At 44.7% G+C, this 20,455-nt stretch overlaps 1 protein-coding gene across 1 annotated transcript; it reads right to left on the bottom strand.

Annotated features, from left to right (window-relative positions):
- Window positions 1-2,867: 2,867 nt before the first annotated feature.
- LOC122939431 (hexokinase-1-like) lies at window positions 2,868-16,632 on the bottom strand. The gene is made up of 8 exons (XM_044295497.1): window positions 16,465-16,632; window positions 9,550-9,669; window positions 8,983-9,078; window positions 7,034-7,133; window positions 6,769-6,952; window positions 5,753-5,908; window positions 5,065-5,298; window positions 2,868-3,144 (listed from the first exon to the last, which is right to left on the bottom strand). The coding sequence occupies exons 1-8, from the start codon at window positions 16,519-16,521 to the stop codon at window positions 2,868-2,870; spliced, it is 1,224 nt and encodes a 407-aa protein (XP_044151432.1). The 5' UTR covers window positions 16,522-16,632.
- Between the last annotated feature and the right edge of the window lie 3,823 nt (window positions 16,633-20,455).

Below are 20,455 nucleotides of genomic sequence, written 5' to 3'. Positions count from 1 at the left end.
AAAGGTCCTTTTGCAGGTCCTGAAAGAAGAAGAAAGAAGATGATGCCGGCTGCGCGAACAGGAGGATGAGGCGATTTTTATTTTATTTTTTAACCCCTCAAGCCACATTTTAGTAAGCATTCTGTATTAAGAATGCTATTATTTTCCTTTATAACCATGTTATAAGGGAAAATAATAAAATGAGTAGAACACCTAACCCAAACTTCAGTGAACAAGTCCGGGTTTGGGTCTGGGTACCACATTCCGTTTTTTCTCAGTCGCGCACAAAACACAAAAAACTGAATGTCGGAATGCAATCACAGTCAAAACTGACTGAAATTGCGTGCCTACTCGCGCGGTTTTCCTGCAATGCACACGCGAAGCGTCCAGAGCAAATTATTCGGAACGCCCATGTAAAAGAGGCCTAAGAGAAACTAGACCGATTCAGACAATGATTGACAGTAGTCTATCAAACACTGTCTGGAGGCAGGGGGGAGGGCAGGGGCGTCGTACTGCATCAGACTCATCTCTCTTGAACGCTACGTTCTTTGGCAGGTAAGTACTCTAAAGCTACTGAATGCCATCACAGGAGTGATAGACTGCTGAAATCAGCGGGTCTATCACCACACTATGCTGCCCTCAGTGAGACCAGTATGCCATAGCCTTTAAAGGCTATGTGCAACTTCAGGGACCATTTTTTTAGGATTGCTTTTTACTCATATCAGTCAAAAAATAATTTTTTCAATTGGTTTTATTAAAAACTAGCAGAAGGACCCAGCTTTGCACGCGTATATTTCATCTATTTAATTTAATGTTTGTGTGTGTCGTTAAAAGATATCCCCCATTACAGTGACCTCCACAGCCCCCCACCCCTTAACACTAACCCCCCACAGTGCCCGCCTCCTTAAAATGTGACCTCCACAGCAGCCCACCACATTAACTTTGACCTTCACAGCAGCTCACCCCTTTTACAGTGACCTCCACAACTCGCCACCCGCACCCCTAACAACGACCCCCGCATTATTGTCTTTAATGGACGGTATATAAAACCCCACAGAATTCGTATACACTTAAGGTCACGTGAGTTACATCAGCCTATACAACAACGCTGGCTAAGCGTCGCAATCAAAGTTAGATTCAGGGTCTATTCACACGTCCGTTTTTTCTTTCCTGATCTGTTCCGTTTTTTGCTGAACAGATCTGGACCAGATCTGGACCCATTCATTTTCAATGGGTCCTGAAAAAAAATCAGACATTGTGCTGTCCGTTTTTTTTCAGGTCCCATTGAAAATGAATGGGTCCAGATCTGGTCCAGATCTGTTCAGCAAAAAACGGAACAGATCAGGAAAGAAACAACGGACGTGTGAATGGACCCTAACTCACACATAACCTGTCTTATACTAAGAATGTCCTTCGTTGCCTATAGCAACCAATGACCTGTAGCAAAATAGAAGCTGTGCTGTGATTGGTTGCTATATGCAACCTGATGAATGTCTAGGCTAACTGCCAACAGACAATGGCTCCTGTAGTTTGGTGGTTAGGTTACTAAGCGTATTGTTTTGGGCAAATAATGGAAAGCGCGGGGTGAAAATTTCCACTGAAAACATAGTCTATAACGTTCTCCGAGTCACAAGAGGCGGCTGTGCAACATTTCGTGATTGTAAATGCGATGGTGTGGATTTCTTTAGCGGACATACACACACTCAGCTTTATATATTAATACTAGCTGTCCCGTCACAAAGGGTTAATTTGTCTAGCTGTGTGAATGGTACATTCACTTTTTGTCAGTCAGCTAATAAAAGTTATCTCTAAATTACTAAAAGGTAATAAACACTAATTTAAGACACATTCTTATCAGTAAGATAAGAACTGAGCCATAATGAGTGTTTATAAGGTCAGAGATAAGGAGCCTGTCAGCTCCCTGCCTGACAGAACGAAAACAGACAGCAGCTACTAGAGAAACTCAAGGCTGCACAAAGACAGTGGGTCAAGATTTTTAACAAAGACCAATTCAAAAAATAATTTTTAGCCCAAAATTAGTACTATGCAATAATAATAAAAAATGCCACTGTAACAACCAGCAATGGTGCATGTGGTCACCTCATTAAAAGTATCTATTCAAATAAATGTGTCTCCTGTCATTGCTCTGTTATGTCCTGCCATGCTTCTTGCTCTGCTAGATTACTTGTAAGTATTTGTCTGTAACACACACAAACACCGTTCTGGTACACACACAACACTACTATACTACTAACAGCTCAACTACACCCATACAGTTCTGCTACACCCATATAATACGCCTACACCCATACAGTTTTGTTACACACATACAGCTTGGCAACACACATACAGCTCTGCTACATACAAATAGCACTGTTACACACATACAGCTCTACTACATCTATAATGTGCAGGTACACACATACAGCTCTCCTACACACATACTGTTCCGCTACACATATATACAGATGCACACTTATCATCTTTAATAAAAACTCACATTTCCCTGCACTAGTGCTGGCTGTATAGTTTTTTGTTCTTTCTGGCTCCTCCCATTGATGACATCATCAATGGTCCTTAAGCTGTACTTTTTTCATGTCCTTTCAGTACAGCTGTAGGACCTTCCTCCCCGTGGTCTCTCCTGCTCCTCCACTGATCACACAGATCGGTGTGGGCACGGAGAGAGGTGTCTGCAGATGCACAGCTCTCACTAATTGGGCACAGCGCTGAATGTGCGCTCTGACCAATCATTAAGACAGCAGTCAGGGGGTCTGGCCATGCTGGATCTCCCCGATTGCTGTTTATATGACGCAGGCACTTTTTAGCAAGATTTTTCTTGCTAAAAAGTGCGTCTTATAAAGCGAAAAATCTGGTATAGGGTTGTTGAATTATTCTGGAGATGCTTTCGTGTAAATAAATGTATAACTCTTTATCGGCATGGATGAAACTAAACAGTTCAGCTTCTGTAAGGAGGTAAGTAACAGCATGGTCGATAAAAATGAGGTTGATGGAACTTGTGAGGATGATATGTAACTGAGTAGATCACAACACAGCAGGTTACAGGTACAGATAAAACCTCCACACAACATTCTCTTTACTGAAGATCTATCACTTCCCTTCCATAGAACATTTGTCATTACTGGTCTAGGAGTCTGGAAGTTGTATCTACAGCAGTGACAGATAAATATTAATGGTACAGACTCGGTTTGGTCACAGGGACCAGTGGGGTCCCACGGGGGTCAGTACGAGGCCCTCTTCCTGTTAATATTTATGAATGACCTTGTAGAGCGCTCACAGAGCAAAATGTCAATAACTGCAGATTATCCTCAGCTCTGTAGTTAATCAACACAGCGGAGGATATATAATATTACAGAGGGATTTGGGGAAGCTGGAGGCTTAAAAGGAGACAGTGGAAAATTAAAGGGGTTGTCCGGCCACGCAACAAGATTAATCAGCACCCGGAATGTGTGCCCTAAAAAAAAGAAAAAACACCATTCACATGTTCACACTGAAGCCATTCCAGGCCCATGTCTCCATATCTGACCGCTTCGGGAACCTCCGGACTACAAAGGCTCCGTAACGGCAAGGCACATTTAAAACTTTGCACGTAGGCCGAGGAAAAATAATTCTACAATTATGTAGTGCATGTAAATAGTAAAACATTGAGATAAACAGAAAAAGACATGGGGACATTGGTGGACAGTAAACTTAAAGCTGCTCTGTCACCAGGATCAACCCTGCACAACCAGGCATATAGCCTGGTAGGGTTGGTGCAGCTGATTAAACGGATACCTTTTATTTTTTTTTCTGCAGGAACCTGCATTTTTGAGAAATTTTAACTTTTATTAATATGCAAATGGTCTATTGAACACCAGGGGACGGGCTTATGCGGTTTGAGCACTGCTCCAGTGACGCCCCTGGTGCTCCATACTGACGCCCCTTTCCTTCGAAACAAACCCCCCCACCCCCTAAATTGACAGCATTAGGCCAGAGGTGCATGCATTATGTTGCTACTGTACCTTGTGATATCATGGTGGCAGTGCGCAATAGCAACATCATGCATTTGGTTCCTAATGCATGAGTTACTACTATTTTTTTATGCTCCCTGTTCTCACTGGTGGCAGTGGAGTCTCAGGGGAAAGAGGACAGTGGCAGAGAGGGAGGTGAGAATACTCACCCTTCGATCCTACCCACAGCCAAGCTCCTCTGCTTCAGCTGAAGATGCATACTGCACACGCACCGTCACGTCACTGAACCGGGAGTGGTGGCGCGGTCATCTTCAGCTGAAGCGGAGGAGGCCTACAATTTTGGGCATAAGAAGGACAGCCAAGGGAATGGGGTTACCAAGAAAAGAGGGTGTCCTCTACATCTACAACCTTCATCACAGATTGGCTTGTTTAATGTAAGATCAGCGATACTATGGGTCTCTCTACCACACATTGCCATGATGGTTGATGCATTGAACAAGTTCAGAGAAGCCTGGGAGCCTTTCGTGAAAAATCTAATATTACAAGCTATGGATACTAGATTTATACAGACCCATGGATTATATTCCCCCCTAATATTGTTCCATTGGCATCTGCCTCATAGGAGGTTTTTTGCTTTAATCTGGACAAACATGGTGGAATTAAAGGTTGGACTTGATGGACCTGTGTCTTCCTTCAGCCTTCACAACTATGTAACTAGGTAATGCTGAAAAAACATCAAAAGATAGAGTATGCTAAGAGGACTCTTCCTGAGACATGTACTCTATCTCAGCGTGTACTGTACATAAACAAATCCCAGGCCTTGCTGTCATCTTTAGTCTAAACGTCATTACAAACAAGTAGTCAAACTGACATACTACAAGCAAAGCAGAATTTATATAAAATAATGTACTGATAGGAAAAAATCCCAGCAGAATCTATTTATTGAGTATTTATTTCTTTGGGGGGGCACTCTGGTCTTTGCACTACTTCATGAAATGCTAAAAGGTTATCAGTGTGTCACGATACAAAGAATATCTCAGATGTCCACTTCCAAGATCCAAGTGGAATCATGATGTGGGGAGGGAGATCATCACTTAATGACCATAAGGACACTTACTGTGGATGCATCTTGTACAAAGATCCATCAATGCCAACTGTGGTGCGCAGTCTGGGAACACCTTTGTTGTCCCGAAGACGAATAAGGATCCCACCCAGCGTGGAAGCAATCAGGTTAGCCGAGCGGAAGGAAACAATTGTGCAGACATGTTGGACAGCTATACAGTCTTCATGGGAGGGTTCCACCCCCAATCGAGTCAGTATGTCTTTGGCTTTGCTTAAACCTTCTTTGCTCCTGAAAAGCAAATAAAAAATTATTGAAACGATCAAAAAATACACGACTCCTTGTGCTATAAGTAGACATTGCAAACGTGTAGGCTAAAATTGGGCACCTCAACTCTTTCCCATGTTCCTCTTTCTGGGGTTAACATTTTTAAGTTCTACGGGGTAGGGGATAACCCTTGTATGGAAGCTACAGTTCTTAGTAGTCTTAAGAAGGGCCGTCCATACAACCCGTGCTGGGTGTTACAAATTTACTTCACGTAACCATACTAAAATACCTATATGCCTCCTGAAAGAGAACTTGGAAGGTTCTTCAGCCAGAACTGTGTGGGTCAGCTGGAGTTATTGCCACCACTTGCGCCCTTCAGTAATATCCCAGTATAAGGTGCTCTTTGAATGGAATATGAAGATATATATTTCTTTGGCCCTTGGGATTTTCTTACACATCTTTGTAAGAGGTAACTTACTTTTCTATGGCCGATAAATGTTTAGTTTCAAATTTTCCTCTAGTTAACAGCTCTGGAGTGATTCTTCCTTCAAACAGTAGTCCTTCTTTGGCCATTTTGACCAAGATGAGTCTGACAAGTTCTCCCATGTACATGCCACTCACCATCTTTTCAAACCTGCAGTAAAAAAATCATACACAAAATGTGATTACTAGAGACAGGCCAATATGGTGTACTGTTCTCGGAACTGCCTGCTCCCGGTGACCGCACGTGTTTCAGAGCGGCTCGCGGCGCAGGCACAGGTAAGGCCTCACCTCTGCATCGCCGGACTTGGGAGTGAAGATGGCAGATCACATGTGTTCGTCATCGAACACTGCGAACTGGCCATCACTGGTCTCTACCATGGTCAACATCATCTGCATTTTTATCTGTGACGAGACTGTGACGAGGGGACATCCTCTGCGTCTGGAGGAAAGAAGGTTTGTACACAAACATAGAAGAGGATTCTTTACGGTAAGAGCAGTGAGACTATGGAACTCTCTGCCTGAGGAGGTGGTGATGGTGAGTTCACTAAAAGAGTTCAAGAGGGGCCTGGATGTATTTCTGGAGTGTAATAATATTACAGGCTATAGCTACTAGAGAGGGGTCGTTGATCCGGGGAGTTATTCTGATTGCCTGATTGGAGTCGGGAAGGAATTTTTATTCCCCTAAAGTGGGGAAAATTGGCTTCTACCTCACAGTTTTTTTTTGCCTTCCTCTGGATTAACTTGCAGGATAACAGGCCGAACTGGATGGACAAATGTCTTTTTTTGGCCTTATGTACTATGTTGCTAATATCACAATCCCAGAAAACCCCTTTAAGAATCTTTGGAGCTGGGCATTTAGATTGATTATTCACATAGAAAAATGTTCTGAGTTCGTACAATACCATCAATATAAACATGCAGCAAATTAAACATGTAACGTCTACATTCGCAAATGTAAAAGTGAATTCTGGGTGGTAGAGAGAAGGACTCTGGATATGTAAAGTTACTTACAGCTGTTTTCCCGGATTCATGGAACCTCTGTCAATCTCTCTATCAAATTCAGTCCTAATGTCCTCCAGAGATCCATCATCCCCGAAAGCTCCCCATTCAGTGTTTATGCACATTCGTCCCTCATCTCCTTCTACTAAATCAATGTGTCTCAACTCCTCCATGTAACAGGCGTTAGTTCCAGTACCTTAGAAGACAGATCACAGTAAGCCAGGCTCCATATTATCCATGGTGAGAACCCTATATACAAATGGTTGCATCATGTTACCAATGATTATGCCAACTTCACAGCGCTGATCATCAAACCCACAAGTCATCATAGTCCCAACGGTATCATTTACAACCGCCATGATGTCTGCGTCATAGTCCTGTGGAATAAGAGCGAAACAATCAGTGTATTACTCATAAATCTTAATAAATACATATATAAAATCACCAGGGAACTGCAAAATTATGGAATAGTGAATAAGCCATACATAATGAATGCATCGCCGATTTCTATCCTGAATGATTGCGTCATCAGAAAATGACCTATTGTTTGAATCAGGGTTTTTATGTTTACATATTTCAAGATTTTTTTGTAATGTTATTTAAAATTTTCCAAGTCACAATCTATATGTAAAAACATCCTACAATCCTGCATTTTTCACATTGACCACTAAGCCTAATAATTTTCAGTAGTCATCTCATTATCATCACAGACAGGATTACAATGAAATAAATACTATCTTTATATAGATAAACCAGAATCGGTTATTTACAATAGGTGACAGACACAGCTTTTCTGTCATCTGTTCCTGTTCTGCACAGATCACTTTTCAGTAGTCATCTCATTGTCATCCCAAACAGGATTACAATAAAATATATCGCCTGTATATAGATAAATCAGGATCCACTAATGAAAAAAAGTAATAGACTCAGCTTGTCTATCACTTGTTCCTATTCTGCAGAGATTACTTTTCAGTAGTCATCTCATTATCATCACAAGCAGGATTAAAATGAAATATATCACCTGCAAATAGATAAACCAGAATCCACTATTTACAATAGGCGATAAACACAGCTTGTCTGTCACCTGCTCCTGTTCTACAGAGGTCGCTTTTCAGTAGTCATCTCATTATCATCACAAGCAAGAATATAATTAAATATATCACGTGTATAGATAAACCAGGATCCAGTATGTATAATAGCTGATAGACACAGCTTTTCTGTCATCTGTTCCTGTTCTGCACAGATCACTTTTCAGTAGTCATCTCATTGTCATCACAAGCAGGATTACAATTCAATATATCACCTGTATATAAAAAATAAACCAGGATCGACTATTTACAATAGGGGATAGACATAGATTGTCTTTCAACAGCCCCTGGTCTGCAGAAATCACTTTCAGTAGTCATCTCATTTTCATCACAGCCAGGATTACAATGAAATACATACCACCTGTATATTGATAAACCAGGATTGACTATTTACAGTAGGTGATAAACACAGTTTGCCTATCAATAGTCCTTGGACTGCACAGATCATTTGTCAGTAGTCATCTCATTATCACCACGGGCAGAATTTCAATGAAATATACAGTATCACCTGTATATAGATAAACCAGGGACCACTGTTTACAAGAGGTGATAGACACAGCTTATCCACCTCCTCCCTGAAGAATGACCTCTGCACAGGTCACAGAGCATGTCTAAGCAAAAAAAATAATCTATAATCAGAATAGAAAATCTAATAAAAAAAAATACAATTCTTTCACTATCTGGTTCTTAGTTAACAATATAGGTGATGCGTTCCCTTTTAATTGGTTTCTGGCTTTAATGAGCACAATCTGCACTAGATGAGTCAAGTAAATGTACAGAATGTTAGTCATCTGTGACCATCTGTACCTCCAAAATAGAAGAACTCCAGAAAACACGGCACAGCTCACACAGAGACGGAGGGCAACAGAGACTCCACCACAAATATATTTGTCACAATAGATAGAAATTTAGTGGGAGACGTATCAAACTAGTGTAAAGTAGAACTGGCCTATTTGCCCATAGCAACCAATCAGATTCCACCTTTCATTTTCCAAAGAAGCTGTCAAAAATGAAAGGAGGAATCTGATTGGTTGCTATGGGCAACTAGGCCTGTTCTACTTTACACCAGTCTTGATAAATGTCCCCCTTAGTTTCTGTACAGAACATTTACAACTCCAGCTCAGAAACAAAGACTCACCCCTCGTTTCTTGATGGCCTTGTTCAGTAGCTTGACCACATCCATTCCCTCCACTCCACTAGCCTTGAATCGCTTGGTCCACGTGAGCAAAATACCCTATGGAAACAATACTGAAATGAGGGACATGTTCTAGATATAACCTTCTAAAGTAGATTTCCAGGAGCTCCATCCCTGTACAGCCTGTGCGCGAGACGCTTCTGCTGGTCTGGGCCGTTAGAGCAGAAGCACGGCTCTCATGTGAGAGACAAGCCCCACTCTCCACTGCACGGAGTCCCCTGCAGAATTTAGACTAGGCCAACATACAAAGGCGGACGCCTAGCCTAAGACCGCTGTAAAAAGGCGTACTGGTAATCACTAAGGGGGTTAATTCTGATGACCAATCCTCAGGTCACTTGTATCTGATTGGTGGGGTCCTCCATCTGGTGATTAGCTGTTTGACTGGCCTAGGACAATAGAAGGAAAGCCCTGCCAGATATCTACTTGAGGTCCAGGAACTTCAAGCCAAGTGTCTCCCATACATGATAATCAGCTCAGAGATACTCATTTGTCATACTTGGGTTACGTTACCTCATCTAATTTTGACTGGCTGCATGGGAAGGAAAAGGTGAATCCCACCGGCAGCTTCTTGTCTTTGATCTGCTTCTTCTCCATGAAATCTCCAAGGCATTCAGCAACATGGTCAAAGAGCTAATGGGATAAAGAAGAACACTATATCACAATACTGCAGGAAATGAAAATACCGTATAAAACATGAGTATTGGACCAATACTGCCTATAATAATCTCCCTGGCCACTCAATTGTATGTGGGCATGTCTACGGCCCCCATGGTCACCATACTTCAAAAATACGATACCCTCATTTATAATCAGTGCCAGACCCTGAGTAATACACTCCCATCCTCATTTAGGGTACGGCTACAGAGTAATTCTGGGGCCGACACATGTCGCACGTCAAAGTATCGCAGTGTAGCCGTACCCTTAATTTTGTGAAGAGATACAGACATCAGTTCAGAACAGGGGTTTTGTGTTTTTGGTGCAATTTTTTGCTGCCTTTTATGCCACATTTTATAGGCTAAAAACTCCAGTTCCAGATGTTGCATTGAAGTCTATTGGAATCTGTCAGCAGATTTGTACCTATGACACTGGCTGACCTGTTACATGTGCACTTGGCAGCTGAAGGCATCTGTGCTGGTCCCATGTTCATATGTGCCCGCATTGCTGAGAAAAAGGATGTTTTAATATATGCAAACGAGCCTCTGGGAGCAACAGGGGCGTTGCTATTACACCTAGAGGCTCAGCTCTCTCCGCAACTGCCACGCCCTCTCCACTTCGATTTACAGGGCCAGGCAGGCGTGATCACATTTAAGGTACATTCACACAACCGTATTTATGGCAAAATGCGGAACGGATGCAGACCTATTCATCTCAATGGAACCACAAAAGATGAGGATGTCCACATCCGTACTTCCGTTCCGCGGCCCCGCAGAAAAAATAAAGCATGTCCTATTCTTTTCCGCAACTGCGGACAAAAATAGGCATTTCTACCATAGGCCTGGCCGTATCTGTTCCGCAAAATGCATAACGCACACGGCCGGCATCTGTGTTTTGCGAATCCGCAATTTGCGGCCCACAAAACACAGACGGTCATTTGAATGTGTCATTACACTGCCTGGCCCTGTCAATCGAAGTGGAGAGGGCACGACAGTTAAAGAGGTTATGCCCGGACCTGTGGAAAGCATGGCATTTTCTTTTCCCAATGTTTTTTCTTCATATAGCTCTAGAGAGGAAGTGAAATGGAGGGCACAAATCCTCTGGATAGATCATCAGCATCTGATTGGCGGGGGTCAGACACCCGGGACCCCTGCCGATCAGCTGTTTGAGAAGGCAGCGGTGCTGGCAGTAGCACCGCGGCCTTCTCGCTGTTTACCGCAAACCCAGTGACGTCACGACTAGTATCAATGGCCTGGGAGGGGCTAAGCTCCATTCAAATGAACAGAGCTTAGCCCCGCCCAGGCCATTGATACTAGTCGTGACGTCACTGGGCCAGGGGTAAACAGCGAGAAGGCCGTGGCGCTACTGCCAGGGCCGCTGCCTTCTTAAACAGCTGATCGGCAGGGGTCCCTGGTGTCGGACCCCCGCCGATCAGATGCTGATGATCTATCCAGACGATAGATCATCAGTTTAAAAAAACTGCAGAACCCCTTTAAGAGAGAACAGAGCCTCTAGGTGTAACAGCAACGCCCCCATTGCTCCTAGAGACTCATTTGAATACATGAAAACGTCCGTTTTCTCAGCAGTGCGGGCACATATGAACACGGGACCAACACAGGCGCCTTCAGCTGCCGAGCGCACATGTAACATGTCAGACGGTGTCATAGGTACAAATCTGCTGACAGGTGCCCTTTTAATGAAGTGCAAATAGACTTTTTTCTGGTGCAATTTTTTCACCCTTTAGGCATTTTTTTTTCAAATCGCAGCTGCATTTTTCTACCATAAACCTCAAAATTAAAACTCAATTTGCAATAAGTGCTGGAGTTTTTGTATGGCATTTTCTTTTCCCAATTTTTTCTCTCCTTACAGCTCTAGAGAGGAAGTGAAATGGAGGGCACACATTTTCCTCAAAAAAAAAATGTCAGGTTCTAAACACACTATATGGGCAAAAAAAACCTCACTATTACCCAAAAAACTATTTTTCTCCTTATACAAACCATATGCATCATGGGAAATTTCTTTCCATGGATGGCCCTTTCCTAATGACAATAATGGGAGCAGAAACCTATTGAAGTGCCCCATGGACTGAGCCGAATTTCCCACGTATGGCCATCGTAATGCTCAGCTTAAGTAATCGTCCGGGAAGTGCGGCAGATGCGAGCTACAAAAGGGCGGAGAAAGACTGACCATAGTAATGAATGAGCACAAAGGTCTGCTGGTGACTGAGGTATTGTCTCTTAGATGTCCCTCAGCACCCCCGTCACCCTTGTATTGACCACCACCAGCCTGGTCAGACGTAATTACCCAATGTTCTATAGATTTGGTCTCTACAGACACCAAGTGCCCACAACATCTGTCACAAGATGTCACCGCGATCACAGAAACAGTAAACGGAGAAGGATTTGTGAGGTCTCATAGAAAGAAGAAAAAACTAGAAAGAATATCTGTAAAATACATCACAGTGAATCAAAGAACATAGTAAAGATGGGCATTGGTTTGATGTTCCTCGGGCCTCATGCACACAACCGGAAGAGCTTTTCTATCTGCAAACTACCAAACTACGCAAATACCGGCCATGTGCACCCCGCACGGAAAGAACACAAATACCGGCCATGTGCACCCCGCACGGAAAGAACACAAATACCGGCCATGTGCACCCCGCACGGAAAGAACACAAATACCGGCCATGCGCACCCCGCACGGAAAGAACACAAATACCGGCCATGTGCACCCCGCACGGAAAGAACACAAATACCGGCCATGTGCACCCCGCACGGAAAGAACACAAATACCGGCCATGCGCACCCCGCACGGAAAGAACACAAATACCGGCCATGCGCACCCCGCACGGAAAGAACACAAATACCGGCCATGCGCACCCCGCACGGAAAGAACACAAATACCGGCCATGCGCACCCCGCACGGAAAGAACACAAATACCGGCCATGCGCACCCCGCATGGAAAGAACACAAATACCGGCCATGTGCACCCCGCACGGAAAGAACACAAATACCGGCCATGTGCACCCCGCACGGAAAGAACACAAATACCGGCCATGTGCACCCCGCACAGAAAGAACACAAATACCGGCCATGTGCACCCCGCACGGAAAGAACACAAATACCGGCCATGTGCACCCCGCACGGAAAGAACACAAATACCGGCCATGTGCACCCCGCACGGAAAGAACACAAATACCGGCCATGTGCACCCCGCACGGAAAGAACACAAATACCGGCCATGTGCACCCCGCACAGAAAGAACACAAATACCGGCCATGTGCACCCCGCACAGAAAGAACACAAATACCGGCCATGTGCACCCCGCACAGAAAGAACACAAATACCGGCCATGTGCACCCCGCACGGAAAGAACACAAATACCGGCCATGTGCACCCCGCACGGAAAGAACACAAATACCGGCCATGTGCACCCCGCACAGAAAGAACACAAATACCGGCCATGTGCACCCCGCACGGAAAGAACACAAATACCGGCCATGTGCACCCCGCACGGAAAGAACACAAATACCGGCCATGTGCACCCCGCACAGAAAGAACACAAATACCGGCCATGTGCACCCCGCACAGAAAGAACACAAATACCGGCCATGTGCACCCCGCACGGAAAGAACACAAATACCGGCCATGTGCACCCCGCACGGAAAGAACACAAATACCGGCCATGTGCACCCCGCACAGAAAGAACACAAATACCGGCCATGTGCACCCCGCACGGAAAGAACACAAATACCGGCCATGTGCACCCCGCACGGAAAGAACACAAATACCGGCCATGCGCACCCCGCACGGAAAGAACACAAATACCGGCCATGCGCACCCCGCACGGAAAGAACACAAATACCGGCCATGTGCACCCCGCACGGAAAGAACACAAATACCGGCCATGTGCACCCCGCACGGAAAGAACACAAATACCGGCCATGTGCACCCCGCAGAACCTCTCTATTGCCCACTGACTGACTGCAGCCTTTCATCTGGAGACTACTTATATACTACTTGCTAAGGCCTCGTCCAAATTTCCGTGTCAGTGTCAGGTCCATGAAAAAAAAAAGCGTACGTGTTTCATCCGTGAAGGATCTGTAGTTGGTCTGTGTGTCCCTTTTTACTATCCGTGTGTCCATCCGTAATTCACTGACGTTGCTCAGCTGAAAATTAATTTCCAGAGAATCTCCTATCAGTCTTCAGTGAAAAACGGACGCACCACAGATGCCATGAGTCGTGTGTCTATGATTTTCACGGACCCATAGACTTCTATGGGCGTGCTTGGTCCGCATCACGGATCAAAGTAATGCATGTGATTTTTTGGGGTCAGTAAAAAAATACTGAAATGCGAACAGACACATTTAAATCAATGGATACGTGTGCTGTCCGCAGAAAATGCGGACAGCACACGTCAGTGAAAAATGGAAATGTGGACGAGGTCTAAAAGGTAGAAGGTGTAACAGTTATTAACGGCTTAGTATCTAAAAGTGAACCAGTCGGCACAATATCGGCCTCCAAACTGCCTGGAGAACCTTAATAGTCGGCTTATGTGGTCTCTGCTGTCTGCCGAGTGCACCGAAACTCATCTTTATTCACCCTCCCCACTGTATGTTCATCAGCAATTAAAGCCAAGGAGGCTGGCACCATCGAGCTGTGCCCCAAATCCTGCCCCATATCCTTTGATTGATGTTTCCTAGCCCAGAAGACATCATCCCCTGGCCTCCCCTTGCCTGTGCTCCCCCGCTGATTAGCATAGAGCGGTGAATAAAGATGGTTCTGACTGCACTGGGAAGACACCGGTAGGACATAAGAACTCCATCAGCTGACATGTGCACAGTGCTTATGTGTACGTTAGCCTATACGTGAAGATAGAAAAACGTGGCATACTGTGCCTTCCCATCCTGCAGAGTACAGGTTTTTTTGTTTTTTTTTTACAAAGGCACAGATATGGCATCTGTCAGAGGCATCCGATAACATATCCGTTTTTTGTGTATGTTAAACGTCTGACAAAAACCCAGCCTTACGTCCCGATCCAGCAATTCCATTATTTCTGTTGTTCTGCTCATCTAACGGCAGAACAACAGACATAAATAGAGGCAGTGTGAACGGGGCCGACGAGGGGGGAACCATTACTGGTCTAAATAACAGCAGGGAATTATAGCCAAGTGATAAAGCCCAGTCCAATATGGCGGATCTTCCCTGTACCTTATCACTTCACTAAAATGCCTGCATTCACTACACACTGCACCACACACATCACACACTGCACCACACACATCACACGCTGCACCACACACATCACACACTGCACCACACACATCTCACACTGCACCACACACATCACACACTGCACCACACACATCACACACTGCACCACACACATCACACCCTGCACCACACTCATCTCACACTGCACCACACACATCACACGCTGCACCACACACATCACACACTGCACCACATACATCACACACTGCACCACAGACATCACACACTGCACCACACACATCACGCGCTGCACCACATACATCACGCACTGCACCACATACATCACGCACTGCACCACACACATCACACACTGCACCACACACATCACACGCTGCACCACACACATCACACACTGCACCACACATCACACGCTGCACCACACACATCACACACTGCACCACACACATCACACACTGCACCACACACATCACACGCTGCACCACACCTCACACACTGCACCACACACATCACACGCTGCACCACACACATCACACACTGCACCACACACATCACACACTGCACCACACCACATCACACAGCTGCCACCACAACCATCCAAAACACACGCTGCACCACACACATCACCACACTGCACCACACACATCACGCACTGCACCACATACATCACGCACTGCACCACACACATCACACACTGCACCACACACATCACACGCTGCACCACACACATCACACACTGCACCACACACATCACAGACGCTGCACCACACACATCACACCACTGCACCACACACATCACACGCTGCACCACACACATCACACACTGCACCACACACATCACACACTGCACCACATACATCACAACGCTGCACCACACACATCACACCACTGCACCACATACATCACACAATGCACCACATACATCACACACTGCACCACCGTCATGTTTGCCAGGGTCCTCGGTCACAGCGCACCGCTCCCCTTACTACAGAAACTCTCGGGAGTTAGACCCATCTCTTTGCACATCCCGCCAGCTGCAGGACCCGTATCTCTCCGGCATCCTGCCCAAACCAACCAATAACCAGGCTCCTTGCTGTAAAGGAACTTTGTTAACGGTTATTTCAGGAACCCGCAGTGTCGCTGCCCGTGCCGTTCAGAGCGTTTACTGCTCTGATGAATGTGAGGGAAAAGGCTGAGACGTATTGGTACACCTTAGACTGCTTTCAAGGAGTAAAATGGCCTGAACAAGCGTCTATGGCGTCTATACACTGCAGCGGGGGGCCACTTCTGGAGATAGAAGCAGGATCCAGGTGGATATGCTATAATGGTGGTCCTGTGGATGAGATGGGAATACCCCTTTAAGGAGGGAGAGGCTTGGCAATTGATGACTGAATGCAGAACCAGGGGCAGCTTTTGTGCTCCACATGAAGCACTGAACAATCTCCCACAGCTCTGGATTCTTCTTGCATATTTCCAAAAAGACGATACCTCGAAGACTTTTGAGGAAGAAGCCCCCCGTCCCATGTAGAAAACTCTTACCCGCGTTCCAGTGCCATGAATGATGTCCTCAGGTGTGTCGTATATCTCACTTTCCATCTGGACCGTCTGCTTCTTTTCATGGGAGACCTTCACCCGCAGAATGCGGAAATATGATCCACCAAGATCCAGGGCGATGAAGTCTCCCTTCTCTGTTTGGGGAGACAGGAATTGTGCATATCTTTAGCTGACTACTGGACATGTAGCACAGAGCCAACACTATGTCACAGATGTCCCTCTGTCACCCTTGAGTGACTCCAGAGCTGCACTTCAGCTAAACACTGGATAATTCGAATGTACATAACCTGGTAAGTGCGCAGCTAATGTGGTGAAAGCGATCTGACATCAATGTAATGAGGCAAGGCAAACAGGAGACATCCCGATAGATCGGCACCGAGCACAAGACATCAGTTATAAGTAGAAGTAACCCTTTCAGGATCATTCATATTTTTTATAATGCAACAATAAATACTTTTCTCATTTCAAAGTTCAACAAAATGTTTTTTTTTTGCAGTACATATTAAGATTTCTAATAGCATCAATACAGATCCACTAACTTTTTGATTTGCTGACATTATTTAATGAAAAAGAGGGAAAAAAAGACAGAAATTCAACTTTCCTTGGATCTTTCTTTCCCCTCATCTAGTTGGTATATCCAATCAAATGGACCACAGAAAATACCTAAACAGTCACCCGTTACTTGTTGACCGCTGCAGCAATTACAGCCCTATTAAAGTGTTTTTTCCATAAAATACATTTTTAAAATAAATAAAATACAAATACGGCTAGTTTCACACTAGCGGTAAATTCTTCCGGCAGAGGAACAGCCTGCCAAAGACATTGTATCTGGAAGAGGTTGGAGCATTGCCAGGCCCCATTGACTATAATGGGACTCGGCAGGGATATGGCCTGCTTCCGGCATTAGTGCCAGGATTCGGCCCGGACAAATAGCTCTGCAAGCAGCAAATTTTTGTCTGGCCGAATCCCAACGCGAATGCTGGAAACAGGCCGGATCTCCGCCAAGTCCCATTATAGCCAATGGGCTCTAGCAGGGTCAGGTAGTATCTGGCTATGGCTCTGTGAAACTATCCTAAACTTAACTCACTGATCCCCACCACTGACGGTCCACCTGCTCCAGTCCCCAATGCTCTTCACTGACGTCCAGGTTCCGGCTCCACACTGAAAATGGCAGGAAAGGCCCAATCAGCCTGAGGTACAGTATAGACCAAAAGTTTGGACACACCTTCTCATTCAAAGAGTTTTCTTTATTTTCATGACTATGAAAATTGTAGATTCACACTGAAGGCATCAAAACTATGAATTAACACATGTGGAATTATATACATAACAAAAAAGTGTAAAACAACTGAAAATATGTCATATTCTAGGTTCTTCAAAGTAGCCACCTTTTGCTTTGATTACTGCTTTGCAGACTCTTGGCATTCTCTTGAGGTAGTCACCTGAAATGGTCTTCCAACAGTCTTGAAGGAGTTCCCAGAGATGCCTAGCACTTGTTGGCCCTTTTGCCTTCACTCTGCGGTCCAGCTCACCCCAAACCATCTCGATTGGGTTCAGGTCCGGGGACTGTGGAGGCCAGGTCATCTGGCGCAGCATCCCATCACTCTCCTTCATGGTCAAATAGCCCTTACATAGCCTGGAGGTGTGTTTGGGGTCATTGTCCTGTTGAAAATAAATTATGGTCCAACTAAACGCAAACCGGATGGAATAGCATGACGCTTCAAGATGCTGTGGTAGCCATGCTGGTTCAGTATGCCTTCAATTTTGAATAAATCCCCAACAGTGTCACCAGCAAAGCACCCCCACACCATCACACCTCCTCCTCCATGCTTCACGGTGGGAACCAGGCATGTAGAGTCCATCCGTTCACCTTTTCTGCATCGCACAAAGACACGGTGGTTGGAACCAAAGATCTCAAATTTGGACTCATCAGACCAAAGCACAGATTTCCACTGGTCTAATGTCCATTCCTTGTGTTCTTTAGCCCAAACAAGTCTCTTCTGCTTGTTGCCTGTCCTTAGCAGTGGTTTCCTAGCAGATATTCTACCATGAAGGCCTGATTCACACAGTCTCCTCTTAACAGTTGTTCTAGAGATGTGTCTGCTGCTAGAACTCTGTGTGGCATTGACCTGGTCTCTAATCTGAGCTGCTGTTAACCTGCGATTTCTGAGGCTGGTGACTCGGATGAACTTATCCTCCGCAGCAGAGGTGACTCTTTGTCTTCCTTTTCTGGGGCGGTCCGCATGTGAGCCAGTTTCTTTGTAGCGCTTGATGGTTTTTGTGACTGCACTTGGGGACACTTTCAAAGTTTTCCCAATTTTTCAGACTGACTGACCTTCATTTCTTAAAGTAATGATGGCCACTTGTTTTTCTTTACTTAGCTGCCTTTTTCTTGCCATAATACAAATTCTAACAGTCTATTCAGTAGGACTATCAGCTGTGTATCCACCTGACTTCTCCACAATGCAACTGATGGTCCCAATCCCATTTATAAGGCAAGAAATCCCACGTATTAAACCTGACAGGGCACACCTGTGAAGTGAAAACCATTTCAGGTGACTACCTCTTGAAGCTCATCAAGAGAATGCCAAGAGTGTGCAAAGCAGTAATCAAAGCAAAAGGTGGCTACTTTGAAGAACCTGGAATATGACATATTTTCAGTTGTTTCATAGTCATGAAAATAAAGAAAACTCTTTGAATGAGAAGGTGTGTCCAAACTTTTGGTCTGTACTGTATGTCACCTCTACTGCCAGTGATTGGTTGAGTGGGCCTTTCTTGGCATTTCTGGTGTATGGAGCAGGAACCAGGACGTGAAGAGCAGCGGGGATCGGACCAGTCTGCCGGGCGCCGGGTGTCAGACCTTATCAATCTAATACTGATAACCTATCATGAGGATAGCTCATAAATATCTACGTGTCAGAAAACCCCTTTAAGGTTCTGAGCCTGTGCCCCTGACTTGGCATCTATGTAGTGTCTGTACATGTACCTGGCCCCAATCATTTTTTGGTTAGGTGTAAGAGCAGAGAGGGGTAGGGCGGCTGGTGGAGGACAAGGATTTAATTTTGTAGGAAACGACTATTCTGTGTAAATTATAATTTTATTGATTTTTTTCCTTAAAATATGTAAATTCACATATTTACACATAAACAAAAGTATAATCATATGTTAATCAGCATGAAAATTCAATATTGGAATTACGTCATTCCATTCTTGAAACAAATATAAAGAAATAAGAGCAACAAGTATACACAGGTATAAAGCATTTTGTACAAACAATTGAAGAGCAAATAGGTACATCATAAAAGGTTGGATGGGAGAGGAAGGAAGGGAGGGGAGGGGAAATGGACATTAGCAGAACAAAGTGGATGTCCCTATCTCGTATAGTGAACAATAAAATCCCTGACATTATAGAAGAGGATTGATGTTGTCATTCTCTATAGCTTGAAGCCACTTTTCCCAAACCTTGTAAAATTTTTCCGGTTTATTGAACTGTGTACCACCTTTTCTTCTCAAAATCACAAACCTTACTAAACTCAACAAACCAATCTCCTAAAGTAGGTGGATTTTTCTGGAGCCATCTCCTCGGGATCAATAACTTTGCTGCATTCAGAATGAACGAGCACAGGTCAGACTTCACACAATGTTGATGAGCATTATGTATATTAAAAAGGACCATGTTGGTGGACAACTTAATCTCGGAGTCAAAAATTTGTTTATGATTTTGCTGATGCCCTCCCAGAATGATGAGAGCGTTGAACAGGAAAACCACAAATGCTCGTAATTCCCAACCCCCTGTCCGCATCTCCAGCAAGTGTCAGGTATCTCCTGATTGTATCTATGTAGCAAGACAGGAGTCTTGTACCATCGTGTAGTAATCTTGTACTGCAGTTCTCTATAATTGAACGCAGGAGAATTGGAAAAGGCGAAAGTGGAACACACTGCTTTTCAGAAAAAATGGGTAAACCTAAAAATCTCT

The sequence above is a fragment of the Bufo gargarizans genome, chromosome 5 (genome assembly GCF_014858855.1).
Source record: "Bufo gargarizans isolate SCDJY-AF-19 chromosome 5, ASM1485885v1, whole genome shotgun sequence".
In the NCBI taxonomy this organism is placed as follows: domain Eukaryota; kingdom Metazoa; phylum Chordata; class Amphibia; order Anura; family Bufonidae; genus Bufo; species Bufo gargarizans.
This window is presented reverse-complemented; position numbering and strand designations above follow the sequence as displayed.

Excerpts from the sequence above, each read along its gene's own strand:
- LOC122939431 (XM_044295497.1), bottom strand. The coding sequence starts at position 16,521 with ATGGAAAGTGAGATATACGACACACCTGAGGACATCATTCATGGCACT. Across the intron at positions 9,670-16,464 it reads TTCATGGCACTGGAACGCGG|CTCTTTGACCATGTTGCTGA; the intron begins GTAAGAGTTTTC and ends TTATCCCATTAG. Across the intron at positions 5,909-6,768 it reads ATGAATCCGGGAAAACAGCT|GTTTGAAAAGATGGTGAGTG; the intron begins GTAAGTAACTTT and ends TTTTTACTGCAG.